The sequence below is a fragment of the Arvicola amphibius genome, chromosome X (genome assembly GCF_903992535.2).
Source record: "Arvicola amphibius chromosome X, mArvAmp1.2, whole genome shotgun sequence".
NCBI classification, from domain to species: Eukaryota; Metazoa; Chordata; class Mammalia; order Rodentia; family Cricetidae; genus Arvicola; species Arvicola amphibius.
The window spans coordinates 62,111,220-62,125,787 of record NC_052065.1 but is presented as its reverse complement, the minus strand read 5'-3'; the positions used below and the strand labels follow the sequence as shown (position 1 = coordinate 62,125,787).

At 49.6% G+C, this 14,568-nt stretch overlaps 1 protein-coding gene across 1 annotated transcript; it reads left to right on the top strand.

The window, feature by feature from the left end:
• Nucleotides 1-12,270: 12,270 nt before the first annotated feature.
• Nucleotides 12,271-12,963, top strand: LOC119804160 (polyadenylate-binding protein 1-like 2). Its single transcript, XM_038315663.1, is given in 3 exon segments — nt 12,271-12,516; nt 12,518-12,893; nt 12,896-12,963. Coding segments are annotated over 3 exon segments (690 nt in total).
• The last annotated feature ends 1,605 nt before the right edge of the window (nt 12,964-14,568 follow it).

The window sequence follows — 14,568 nt, the reverse complement described above, 5'->3', positions numbered from 1 at the left end:
GACACAAAAAAATTGCAGCTGGTTGTGATGCTTGCGGGTGTTCAGAGAACTGGAATGCAGGGTTGAGTACCATCCCACCTAAAGACAAAGACATTAATTAGTATTAGTCACTAGTGCCTGGAACAGGAATTAAAGCTAATGTTAAAGAGAAACCAAATGAAAATTTTCTGGATGATGACAGCACAGAGTCTAGAAGAATATGGAGAGCTGCAGAAGACCAAAGCTTTCTCAGAGGATTGACCCATCAGCTCTGAAGATTGGGGAAGAGTGCAAGTAGTCTTGAATATGAATCCTTTTGAAAGCTCTGAAAGGTTTTCTTTGGTTCCATGGGTATGAGGAAATCCATGTTTCTGGTCTGAAGCCTAACTCAATGGTAGAGTACTGAGGTGGTTTGAGTGAGAATGGCCCCATAGATTCCCATTTGGTAGAACTGTTTAGGAATGTGTGATGGTTTGGTTGTCAACTTGACTACATCTGGAATTAACTAAAACCCAAATGGCTGGGAACACCTGTGAGGGATTTTTTTTCTTAATTAAATCAATTGAAGTGGGAAGATCCACTTCTAATGTGGATCTTTGGAGTGGGAAGATTCACCTTTAATCTGGGCCACACATTCTGTGGATAGACTACATAAAGGACATTGAAGAAGGAAGCTTGCCCTCTCTTTGCCTCCTTGTTCTTGCTCTCACCAGCAAGTCCATTCCTAACACTGCATTAGAGATGACTTCTTTGGTATTTTGGGATATACAGCCAAGGCATCCAGCCTCATGGACTGAACAACTACTGGATTCTTAAACCTTCTGTTGGTAGATAGCCACTATTGAACTAGCTGGACCACAGCCTGTAAGCAATTCTAATAAATCCTTTCTCTCTACATACATACACACACACACACACACACACACACACACACACACACACACACTCTGTTCCTCTAGAGAGACCTCCCCAACCAATACAGAAGGATTACAGAAGGATTAGGAGGTGTGGCCTTGTTGGTGAAGGGTATGTCAGTGGGGATTGGCTTTGAGGTTTCAACAGGCCATGCCGGGCCCAGTCTTCTCTTTGCCGTGTACTGGATCAGATGTAAAACCTTAGCTACTGCTCCAGCACCCTGCCTGCCTACCTTGTGCCATGTTCCCTACCATGGTGGTCATGGACTCACTCTAAAACTGTAGGAAACCTCTCAATTAATTATTTATTTATGACCTTGGTCATACTGTCTTATCATAGCAATACAATAGTTAATAGGACAAGCACTAGGCTAGCATAGGTGAAGCCTATACCCAATACCACACACACACACACACACACACACACCACAATCTGAATGATCGTTAGCTGATGACAAAGTTAACAGTATATAGCTTCACAATTAATAAAGAGAGCTTCCAGTGCTCATTCTACCCTTTATCCTATTGCTCTTCTTACAAAATGAATGAAATTCTTTTCTTTTTTTTGAGATGGGGTTTCTTTGTGTAACAGTCCTGGCCGTCCTGGAACTCACTTTGTAGTCCAGGCTGGCCTTGAACTCACTGGGGTCCACCTGTCTCTGCTTCCCAAGCAATGGGATTACAGGTGTGTGCCACCACCACTCAGCTGAAATTCATTTCTATATTCAGATTATCCAGTGTCCACTGTGGACACCTAAACTGAATCAGAACTTCTAACATGTGCCTCAATTGAAAAAGACAGGACCATGGTTAGAAATTATATCACTTAGAATTAAAACTCAAAGTCATACGCTAATGGTATTTGAAGTTGGGGCTCATTCTTTCCCCTCTTCAGCACTTCTCTCCATTACCCTTTTCATCCGCATCCCATTTTGGCTGCCTTTGGCAGCTTGCCTTGGAAGATGCTACAGGTTTATAAAAAAAGATAGGCAATTTGGGGTAGCTAACCCCAGGAAGAGCTCTAAGTTCCTGGCTGGCTCTACAATTTGGAATCATACACTTCATCAGACCTGCCACTGCATGACAGAAACAAGTTGGCCCAGAAGTAAGGTGGTAGTAAAGAAAAAGACATCATTAGTATGAGCTATCTCTGCTGAAGAAAGCGACCATAGACACCTTGATTCAGGATACTTTATGACATGGATCATCACAGACAAGTGAGAGATTCTGGAAAAATGACATGATCTCCTAAGCACAAGATGTTTTCCATTTCAGCAAATTTCAAGAACAAAGAGCATTACTTCCTAAGTTTATTCTTCTTACTGACTTGTATCCGTAAGTGCAGCTTGTACCATATTACAAAAACAATAGGCAGGGCAGTGCTTTTCATCCTTCCTAACACTCTGACCTTTATTACAGTCCCTCATGTTGCAGTGACTCCTGACCATAAAATTACCTTTTGCTACTTCTTAACTGTAATTTTGCTACTGTTATGAATCATAATGTACTTATCTTATGTTTTCTGATGGTCTTAGATGATCCTGTTGAGAGGATCCTTTGACACTCAAAGTGGTCGAGACCACAGGATGGCACCCTGAGCTCTGATTGCTAGTCATCAAATTGGTAGTTATAAAAGCAAATGCATTCCTCTGATTATTGTGAATACAGTCAGGTGAGCTACATGAAGAGTTGGGTAGAAAACCAGTTAGCAATGCTTAGTTTACAAACCACATTGGAAAATACCATGGAATTTTATTAAGGACGTAAACACTTGAGCCTACAATAAAATTCAATCATTCTATGCATAAGTGTCTTCCAAGGCTAGGTTAAAACACACATTCAGAAACCTTGTAGACAGATACCCAGAAAAGCTTGATTTACAGTAGCCATAGATTAGAGACTTCCAAATGTCCATCAAAAGCTGAGCACATTAACAAGCTGCTTTGTAACTAAGCAGGAAAACACTAGACGCAAAGAAAGCAGACAGAACCTTAACCAAGGCAGCAAGGTAAGAGTAATAAAGCAGCAAAATCTCAAAAGTAATCATTCTTAGGATTGAAAGTAGCCAGCCGCTTCAAAAGGCCCATACCATGGCATGTGTGTCTCTGTGAGGATTTGACAATCAGCATTTGTGCACAATCCCAGAAAATACAAAGAAGCTCTCATTTCCCAAAAGCATATCTGTGTTTGCCTAGAGATAGAGAGGAGACTGTCAGGGTGAGGGAGAGGGAAGTGTTGCCAAGGGCTTGAGAACATGTTCTTAGTTGTGGTGAATAGTCTACCTGTCACATGTCAAACCTACCCAGTCCCATACTTGAAATATGAACATTCTGTGGTGGATCAGAAATATATCTCAATACAGCCTCGAAAAGCCAAGGGAAGAAAAACCAACTAGAAAATCATTAAACTGCCTGGAAACAGGAAATCGCCAAACTTGTTAGCCATGGTCGTCTCTGATACAAATAAAGAGGATTCAGTGCTGCAACACCACCAGAAGAAACAATGTTAGAAACGGTACAAACGTGAGGCAAGATGAGGAAAGCACAGCTCCGGGAAGTGAATGAACCCCAAACAAACCTATACGAAAGGCTCACAAAGAGAAAGCGGCTTCCAAACGACAGACAGACTGCTACTAAGAGGTGTGTGTCTTGGATACTTTTCTACACTTCTGTGACAAAACACCATGACCAAGGCAGCTTATGGAAGACCGGAACTATAACGGTCCGGAGCATGACAGCGGCAGGAAGGCATAGTGTTGGAGCAGTAGCTGGGAGCTAAGATCTTGATCCATTAGCAAGAGGCACAGAAAGGGCCAACTGGGAATTTGTGTGGGCAGGAAAAGCAGCTCAACACCACGGATCCCTGTGTTCTCTGGGACCCAGAATATGTGGGTTCTTGGGGACTATTACTCATTAACCACCTGTGCAGCCGTGGCCTCTGTAGTGACAGCACAGATTTGCTCACAGCACAACATGGTGGTTTTCACGATCAACAGTGCAACACGACTGCCTTGTGTCGGGTCGTATCCCAGATTCCGCACTCAGGACACTCGGTTGAATAGCACTGTATCAAAATGTTGTAAAGGGTAAAATGGAGATGGTGTGAATCCATAGACGATTACGGGCTGAATATTTAATGATCATTCGTCTGCTTGCCCTTTGAGGACTTGCATGTGTAGGGCACAGATACATAGAGTGTATTTGGTGATTGATGCACTGAGTCCAACTTGAACTCCCATGTACAGAGCGGTCAGAAGATCCTGGGACAATAAAAAGGATAAGATGCAAACCCCCAGAGGGTTCACCTCCTTTATGCCTTCTGGACAATATAGGTGTAGAGGAGGTGGGGAGGCTCCTCATCTTGACTGACTGAGACCTTACCACACTGAGGGGGACTCAATGGTCTGTCTGTTAGGCAGAGCGGAACCTGAACTGACAACAACCTATAGGACTCACACTTTGGTAACCCACGAACTGTCACTTCATAGACTTATTAGACAACGGCAATATTGTTCCAACAATAGCATGGCAGCATCCAAAGGAACCCAGCACATTTGCGCTACAGAAAGCACTACCTTTTGTGAAGTGTGTCCAGATGTGTCCCAGTAAGATTCTGAAAGAGAAGACAGAAAACATTCCTGACTCATAACATCTTTTTGGGCAGGTAGCTAGCTTCACACATCTTGGGTCCTTTTCTTGGGGACAGAAGCACAAGGCTTTCATATGCTCATTTGCAAAACCCTTGGACCCCCCTTGACAAAAATCAGAGGATCCTAAAGTTGCTCTAGTTTGGGAGAAGATCTACAGAGGGGGTTAGCTATGTGAGTTCATGTCAGAGAATCAGGCAGCGGCCTGGAGTGAAATGCGGCCTTTACCAATGACTGAAGCCAGGAGGTCAGACTCCCTCCGTACTGACTCTTTGATCCTGGTCAGAGAGAAATGTCCAGACATCCAGGGGTACAAGAAAGAAAACCAGATGAACAAGACATCTTCAAGACAGAGGGAGAAGAGATTAATAAACAGTCTATTGTACTGGGCATTGAATGCATGCCAGGTGCTGGGGAAAACATGGGCCGTGCATGACCACTTTTCATGCTCATAAATACCTCTCTGTATAGCCTAGGACTCCAAAGGAAAGGAAAAGAAAAGAGAATACAGTAACGTGTCCAAGGTGAGCCCCTCTCCTAAGCCACTGCTGCATCTCAGGCACAGTTATGTGACACTCCTGTAAAGTGCACATGATTAGGACAAGACAGGCCCAGTGAAAACTTGAAGCATGTGATGGAAGGTGAATTGGTTACCAGATAAAAGGGTGTCACCAGAGAAAAAAGCATATGGAGAGGCCGTGACCCAACCCTGAGTCCTGATCCCTCTTGGCTGTTGGTTTCAAAGTGGGATTAGGGCAAAGGGACCACCCTGAAGGAAACCGCCAGAACCCTTCTGGAGAGCTTCAAACATACCGGCTTCAGGAAGGAACGAAAGTGCAGAGGTGTAAGCCATGGCCCTATGTTTTGCCTCCAAGTCAGCTTTGTTCCCAGGTCCACCTTCTACATGCCTGAGGGATCAGGTGGCCAGCAGTGCATGAGAGCAGCAAGAACTGCTTCTTAATATCTCCGGCCCATCCTGAGATCAAAGGCCAACCTTTGTGAGACCTGACTACTCAGGCATGACAGAGAGCAAAGACCCAAAGGGGTTCGCAACTTCAGGGAGGAGGTAGAATGGGGAGCACAGACAGAAAGTAAGATAGGGGGGTGAGAAAGGGGGAAAGAATTTGATAGACCAAGATCTTACTTCTTGTTATAGACACACCCCGAATAGACCCAGGGTCCACTCTGAAAAACAGCATCAGAGAATGGATTGCAAAGAATCACAAAGGGGTAGTTATTTGATTATGTACCTATTATACTTTTGTCATCTCAAAGAACCAAAATTTCTGGACTTAAAAACAAAGTGTTTTGTTGTTGTTGTTCTGTTCTGAATGACAGGTGTCTGAGCATGTGTTCTGAGACCAGCTGTAACGATGTAGCTTTAAACAAAGTGTCTACTATTTCAAGAAGGTGAGAGCCCTCAGAAAGTGCAGGGCTCACAGCTCAGAGCAGCATAATGGGATTCTCAGAGAGCTCCACTTGGCTAGGGTATTGAGAAGACAGAGGTGGGTCTTTTGGCAAGGGCCCATCATATTTCAGCCATGCCAAGAAGTTTACCCTTGAGTCAAAGTGAAACAGGCCGCCATTCTGTCATTTAGGACAAGCCAAGGATGTAATAACTCACCTTTACAGATGAGTCCCGCCACTGACTCGAGCTGGGCATTTGGAGGAAAGCAGTGACCAGTTGGAAGACTATAGCGGCAACGCAGGGACCATGATGGCAGTGGAGTTTAAGAACATCCACTGGCATTTGATAGTCGGTGGCCACAGAAACCGCCTAGACTCTGAATGGTGTCTCCAGGTACATGTGGAGAGGGAGGAGGACATAGTGAGGTCTCTCTGCCACTGTTTCCTCATCATCCTGCATGGATGATCCTTTGGAGAAGACTTCTGGAGGACACTCAGAGAAGAGGGGTGCAGTGTTGATTGCTGACCCACGCCTGACTCATTCTGTCTGGCATTTCAGAGGTTTGATCAGTGACTCCCTTTAAGGCACTAGAGAAAGCTGTCTCCTTAATTGTAAATTTCCTTGGGAAGCCATGCATTATCATGCACAGACTCATGCGTCAGTCTGGAACAACATACTGCAGTCTCATGGGTGAAAGACTGTCAGGTGGCAGGAGCCTAGCAACTTTTCTCTCTGCGTATCTTCCGGCCCTTCTCGTCAGCAAAACCACCCACACACAGCAGCGAGAGAGAGAGAGAGAGAGAGAGAGAGAGAGGAGAGAGGAGATGAGAGAGAGAGAGAGAGAGAGGAGAGAGAGAGAGAGAGAGAGAGAGAGAGAGAGAGCAATGAGTCAGTGTGGCTCTGGGCACTGCCCAGACTTAGGGATCTTCCTGATTCCTCACACCATCTGAAGAAGACCAGACCTTGATCTGGGCAGTTGCCCACCCCTGTGCCCTCCTCCCTATTTCCTCCCTTCTCCCCTCTGTTACACTAAGCTCCAGATACCCTGTAAGTTCCACTAACACTTGGCGCTTCTGCCCCAGTGACTGGGCACATTATAGCTTTGTCTGTGAGGCAGGCTTTCCATGCAAGACTGGCAGCTCATTGTCTTCAGAGAAGCCTTCCCTGGGCTCCATGGTGTTCCTTTACAGCCTCCTGGATCTTAGAAAAGTGTGCAAGCAAGCAACGTCTTGATGGTCCTGAGAGTTTTACCTCTTCCTTATCATTTTCCATGTTTTCTGACAAGTCTATATTGTCACATTTTTGGTGGAAAATAAGCTCCCTGAGTACAGGGAGGACAGCCTAGCCAGGAAATGGGGACACGGTATCTAGCCTGACCCTTCAGGAATACCCGTGAATCATAAAATGAGGGGCATCACTGGCACTTTGTCCCATTGAAAGGTCCCCTCCTCCCTCTAGGGACACTCCACAAGACTTTTTTCTTTACCCCATCACAGTGCTTAGTATTCTGAACACTACTGATTACAGGTGGGATAAACTCCCCACAGAAGAAGTGCAGAACTGAACGTGGGACGTCATGAAGCCTGCAGAGAAAGGCCCTGGACAATCTCCAGCTGCTGTCCTGGTCACTGTACTGGTCTATTACTGTGGTTGGGGATCTTAAGGACTGTCTCTAGGACCAAGTTGCAGACTTTGGTGACACTTCCCTGTACCCATTTCTCCATCTATGCCACTGATGTCTTTGGGCCAGTGTTCATATCTACAAAGGCCGAGTAGGATCCTGTGGAACCCTGGTCCTGTATTGTCTCGAGTTCATTTCCCTTCTCATAGGTCTCCTGCTCCCATGCAGAGCAGATCCTCTGCTATGGTCACAAGGCACCATCATATCATCCAGCCCTACACAACAATCATGGGTTTACCTATGCTGGCCATCTTGGATAGACACCTGAAATCTTGAGGCGCAGCTCATCTGTCTGTCCCCTCTGCCTGCAAGCATCCCACCCCAGACCACTAGGTGATGGTCACTGACTCCTAAGCCATGGGTTCCTGCCCCTTGCCTCTGTTGGGACAAGCTCAGTCAAGCCCTAGGTCCCTGCCCCACGCTCTGTTGGGACAAACTCTAGGTGCAGAGAGCTGGGCATATCCAGAGGGCAAGGAACGGATGGCACCTGACTCCCATGTCCTAGGTCTCTCTGCTCCTTGCTTCTACTGGTACAAGTTCTGTCTAGGTGCAGGGAACTGGGCTTTTCCACAAGGCAAGAATCCTATCTGCATACCCGCTTCTCAGGAAGAGATGGAAAGTCCTGCCTCACACCCCACAGGGACTAGGTCTCATTCTCAAGTTCATGTTCTCCTATCCGGAGTAGCTTCTACCATTAGAGAAAGCCACACAGAAAGCCTTGTATAAACAAGGTGGACTGGGTTGCTGTGGCAGGACCCTGTGCTGGCATGTGAAATTCTGTGGTCACCATAGTCTGGTCACACAGACCTGATGGGATGCTAAGCACAAAGGCTGAATAAATACTTGAGGCAGTGTTCAACTTCATCTGGGGGAAATCACATACGAAACCTGCCATAGTCCATCTAACTCTGGTCAGAATGGACACTGTGAAGGAAAAAAAAAGGACAAGTGGCTATGAGGATACAGGGAAAGGGGAACCCTTATTCGCTGCCTGGCCGAGTGTGAACTTGGGGAACCACCATGGGACTGATTATGGTGACTCCTCACAAACTAGACCTATCTTTGTCACTCATGGTCATAGACACCAAAGACTCTAAATCTACACACCACAGAGATATTTGTGCATCCTTGGGTATGGCTGTGCTATGCACAACAGCCAACACGTGGAAAAAGCTAGATGAACCTCTGGGGATGCGCACATGAACAGAGCAGTGTGCACACACATGGGATGGAATTTAAAGCAGCTGTAAAGAGGATTGACATCATAATACTTACAAGAAAATGGATGCAGCTGGAGACCCAGACTCAGAAAAATACCCGTATTTCAGCAAGCGTGCCTCCAAGATATAACACGGGGGGTGGGGGTAGTGTTCCTGCAAGAGCGTATATGCATATATGTGTGTGCGTGCATGTGTGTGTGTGACTGGAGGGGGGAGAGGGAGAGAGAGAGAGAGAGTGGAGGAGGAGGAGGGAGGGAGGGAAGGAGGGAGAAAGGTCAGACTTAAGGGGAGGGTCATGAGTGCGAAGAAGAGATCTTAATGTAGCCAGGAACTAGACTAGAGAAATACAAAGCAAAGGGAGGGGGCTAAGTGGAGAATGAAGGGGAGAAGCTGGAGCAGTGCTGGGCATGGCAGATGGCAGGGGTGATGATGAAGGAGAACAAGGCATAAGGAATCCTGTATGAAGAAGTCAACATCAAACCTATTACATTTTGCTTTCCATCAAATTTCACTAAAAAAAAAAAAACTGAAAACACGCAGTCTTCTGGGGGGGGGGCAATTGTACAATGTAAAAAAGCACCTTGAGTCACTGTATGGAAGTCTAAAAGTCTTGAGGAAAGGCACCATGGTTTGGGCATTTCAATTTTTTAAACATTTTAAAACATTTAAAACATTTTAAAACATGCCACTGGTTTGTGGTAAACATGAGACCACATGTCTGAAATGGCAGTGCAGACAGAGGACAAGTTGGTTCTGACTCTCTTGGAGCTAGTTCCGTCTGACCATTTTCTTTATGTTGTGCCACAGATTTGTGTGTGGGAACCCATACTTGTATTTGCACTGATCTTCAAATCACTCTCTGCCATTTTGATCACTTCACCCCTTTATTACACGTGCCGAGTTGGGAGCAAGCCCACTGATACAGTCTCCTAGCTACCTTCCACTCTATGTATAGCCCTGGAGACTATCCATGCTAGGTCATGTGGTATGAGCACCAGTGACCATGTATGTGGGTGCTGTCGCACCACTGATCCTGGATCAGGCAGTGATTCCTTTGCCTGGATGCCTTCCCTCCTGCCTAGGCATGGAGCAGTTCCACTTCCTTTCACAACCCACTTGTGCATTCCCTCTTGAGCACAGCTGCCCTTGAGTCCTACCAGAACTCTCTACATCTGGTCCTCCTTTCTGGACTTGGGACTCCAGTCCCTGTTTTGGTCCACACTCTGCAGGTTGCCAGCTTGCCTGCTCCCTCAGCATTTAGCTCTGTGTGCCCTCATTGCTCTCTCCACATATTAACATACCAGCAGTCACTGCTCCCTTTCCACAGTCCCAGCCCCCAGTGCCAGCAGGACTAGCTACTCTGCATCTCATCCTAAAGAGATGTTTCAGGTCCTGTCTCATTTGCCTTCTAGGCAGTGATGAGCACTTCCTGGTTCTGGTCAGGGACCTCAGCACCTCAAAGGCATAGCTAAGAGTGAAGAAGCACCTGTCTCTGGGCCAGGCCCTTCTCAGCCCCCCCACCCCCCGCACACCCCACCCAGTCCCCCCCCCCTCCAGTTGGCTTTAACTTACCATTGAGGGCTGCCCTAGAGACTAGATGCTCTTGATTTTCACTCCCCACATGGCAGGGGTAGCTGAGGCTCTGCAGAACCCCAGGTCCACAGTAGTCCAGGGGCTGGGGCAGAGACATGGAGAGGCTGAGGGTGGAGTGGGAGCAATTTCCAGTCCAGGTTCTGTGCTCCCCAGGAGAAGCTCGAAGGCAGCCCCTATTTCTCTGTCTTCCAGACCTCTGCATCCCCAGGGACTGGCACAGGCTCCATGTAGAGTATTTGTGGCAGGGCGTTATGAATGAGCACACATTCTTTATTCTCTCTTTTGGAAATGTTGCAGAGTGGGGGTGGGGGGTGGGAAGGGGGAGCAGACTCAGAAAATGGCTCAGCAGGCTGCGTGGGGAGCTGGGAAGACTCACGCTTTCCTGGGTGTCAGTGGTGGCAGTGACATTAGGTAGTGCCTGTGTGTGTGTGTGTGTGTGTGTGTGTGTGTGTCTTTGTTGTGAGAGGGAGAGACAGAGACAGAGATAGAGAAATACACACCACACGAGATAGAGAGAATGCTGTTGTGTGTTTGTGTGCTGTGTGTGTGAGAGAGATAAATGCTGTTGCCTCTATGTGTGTGCTTGTGTGCTGTTGCTTCTCTCTCTCTCTCTCTCTCTCTCTCTCTCTCTCTCTCTCTCTGTGTGTGTGTGTGTGTATGCTGTGTGTGTGAGAGAGAAATGCTGTTGCTTCTCTCCCTTTCTCCCTCCGCCCCCCCCCCCCCGTGTGTGTGTGTGTGTGTGTGTGTGTGTGTGTGTGTGTGTGTTCAAGCGCGCGCGCGCCTGAGTGTGTGCCTGCCTCTTTTGCTGGGCTGGAGACCCCCTGGATGTTGAGACACTGCTTCTAGGCTCCATCAGGCAGGGCTTGCCTGGCTTCAAGGCCACCCCACCCACCCTTGCAAGGTTCTTGCTTGAATCATGGCAACCTTCTTTATGGGGGAAGGGGCAAGCCTCGTTCCCCCACAACTCCCACGCCCCCGCCCCGCGCCAACTGAAGACATGGAACCCGAATTCCTCTGGTCCAGAGCGCAGTCCGGTCCCTGGCATCCTCTTCCCCAACGCGTGGGCGCCCCAGAGGCTGCGCACTGGCACCCCATTCCCAAGCTCACCCCGCCCCCGCGCCCGCAACCCCGCAGCCCCGCAGCCCCGCAGCCCCGCAGCAGCCACAGGGGGAACCAAAGAGACAGAAGCCTTCCCAGCTGCCCGGACCACAGACGCCAACACCCCCCCCCCCCCCCCCCACACGCCGCCCTCTCCCGCCCGCGCCCCGCACGCCAGCCAGCCCACGAGCGAGCGGCAGGCAGCGGCGGCGGTTGCAGGCTGCGGAGAGCGGGCTGTGCGCACTAGCGGCCGGCGCTCGCCACCCCGGGTTGACCGTGTCCCGCCTGCTCGGCCAGACCGGGGTCCCAGTCCGCAGCGCCCGCGCGAGCCCCCGGCCCGGGTTCCGGCGCCCACCGGCTCTCGCCGCCACTCCGTCCCCTCAGTTCGCGGGAAGGGAGGTCGCGGCAGCGGCCCGGCGGGCAGCGGGTGACCATGGCGACCGCGGCGACAGTGGCGGCGGAGGTCGCGGCAGCGGCAGTTGCGGCGGCCGAGGCTGCAGCGGCGACCGTGGCGGAGGCGGTGGCGGAGGCCTCCGTGGCGGAGGCGGAAGCAGAGATGGAGGCCGAGGTGGAGGCCGAGGCCGAGGCCGAGGCGGGCCGAGGCCAGCCTGGGGGAGGCGGCGGCCCTGGCCGGGGAGAAGGCGGAGGCGGCCGGCGCGGCCGCGGCGGTGGCAGCCACCGAGGCCAGCCTGGCGGAGGCTGCTGCGTCGCCTTCCTACGGGAGGGTGGACATGGATGAAGAGCTGGCGGCGGCCTTGGCTGCAGAAGAGGAAGAGGCGGCGGCCGGGGGGCTCCTCCGACGATGGAACCCAGACTTTCAGAACGCCTCGCTCTACGTGGGCGACCTGCACCCTGAGGTGACCGAGTCGATGCTGTATGAGAAGTTCAGCCCAGCCGGGCCCATCTTGTCCATCCGCATTTGCAGGGACAAGGTCACCCGACGCTCTCTGGGCTACGCATATGTCAACTACCAGCAAACCGGTGGACGCCAAGCGGGCCCTGGAGACCATGAACTTTGACGTTATCAATGGCAGGCCAGTGCGCATCATGTGGTCCCAGAGGGACCCGTCGCTCCGCAAGAGCGGGGTGGGCAACGTCTTCATCAAGAACCTGGGCAAGACCATCGACAACAAGGCACTGTACAACATCTTCTCGGCCTTTGGCAACATCCTGTCCTGCAAAGTGGCCTGTGACGAAAAGGGGCCCAAGGGCTACGGGTTCGTGCACTTCCAGAAGCAGGAGTCGGCCGAGCGGGCCATAGATGCGCTGAATGGCATGTTCCTGAACTACCGCAAGATTTTCGTGGGGAGATTCAAGTCCCACAAGGAGAGAGAGGCCGAGAGGGGAGCCTGGGCCCGCAGTCCACCAGCGCCGACTTCAAGGATTTCGACGATGACTCCGATGACGAGGCCACCTTTCGATGAAGACATCCCAGGACCCAGCCAGTAGAGGCCAAAGCTTGGCTCCCACCCCGTTTACAAGCCCCCACCCCCCCCAACCCCCAACCCACCAGCCAGTGTATTGTATTGGGAGTTGCAGTTTCTGCTCTCCCTCTCCCTCCGCCCTCCCTCCCTCCCTCCCTCCCTCCCTCCTCACCTCCTCCCGCCTCCTCCCTCCCCCTACCTGTCCCTCTTTCCTGCCCTCCCCTCTTGCCCTTTCTCTTCCTCCCTCTCCCTCTCCCTCCCCCTCCCCTCCCCCTCCCCCCGCCAGCCAGTGCTAGCTATCTTCCCCATCCCCTCTCTGCTCTCAGCCCCCCCTTCCCTCTTCTTCCTCACTCCTTCCCTCCTTTCTCTCCACCCACAGTTACCGCCCCCCCCCCCCAGAATAATCCCACTAATCTGTGCCATTTGAGAGGGTAAAGGCTGCCTCTTCTCCCTGTGGTCGGTCGGTCTGATTCTTAAAAGCGTTTTCTTCTGTCTCTTTGTTTACTGCACAGGTGATGCAATTTCCTGGTAGAAATATCTGGAAGGAGAAGGAAGTCTGATGTGGGAGAAAGAACCAAGAGTGCAATTGCTTCCCATCATCCTAATACTCAGAGAGAACCTCTTTTAACCTTCTTTGGTGTGCTGTTTTTCCAGGCTCTCTGCTACCCCCTTTCTCCCCCTTCTCACCCCAGACCCACCTTCCCCTTTAACATATTCTTGTAGAGTGGTTCATGTATGTGGTGTTTCTTAACCTGCTTTCTTCAGGCGACGAAAACCAAACAGAAATCAACGCATTGAACTTCTTTCCATGCTATTCACAGGCTTATGGAATATCATCTTCAGTGCCTGCAGAGTGCTTCTGTGTATCTATCTATCCATGGACCTTACATTTCTGTAATCATTCCCGCATTGTTGGGACATTCAGGTGGTGCCTAGTTCTTTCCCTGTGTTTATAAAAACCAACATGCGTGCCCTGATGAGTGACTCCTTCCTTGTCAAGCCCAAATCTAGGCTAGCATCCTGGATGCCTCTCCTTAACTGTGGACTTGCAGGTTCCACAGTATAGACGTTTCAATGACTTTTCCCTGTGTGTTGCCAAAAGGCTCCCTTTCAGTAAGCATTGTACGCAGCTTGTATTTGTGCCAGCCAGCCAGTGCAGCTAGTAAAAAGGAAAAAAAAAAAGAGTATGCCCATCTCCCCTGCACAGTCCTCATGGTCCGCTGTAACTGTGTGTGTGTTTGTGTGTGTGCCTGTGTGTGGTGTGGGTGTGCGCGTGCGCGCTTGTAGGCGCGCGTGCAGCATCATAAGCTGGCAAATGGTATTTCACTGTCGTGATTCACTGGAATTGAAAGCTGTTAATCGCCTCTTTTCTGCATTCCCGCTTCCTTTCCTTTTCCTTCTTGCCAGAAAAATAAATCAGCTACGTTGCAGGAAAAAAAAAAAAATCACTAAGCAGACCATTTAACAGAAGAAAGTGAACGCTCTCAGCTATCAATTGCTAATTGAAATCCCATGCCTTCTTGAATTGTACTGATCTGTATGTGCCCAGTGTTTTCATGTGATATAAATGTGTATTTAATATATAATATTTCAATATCTGCTTTT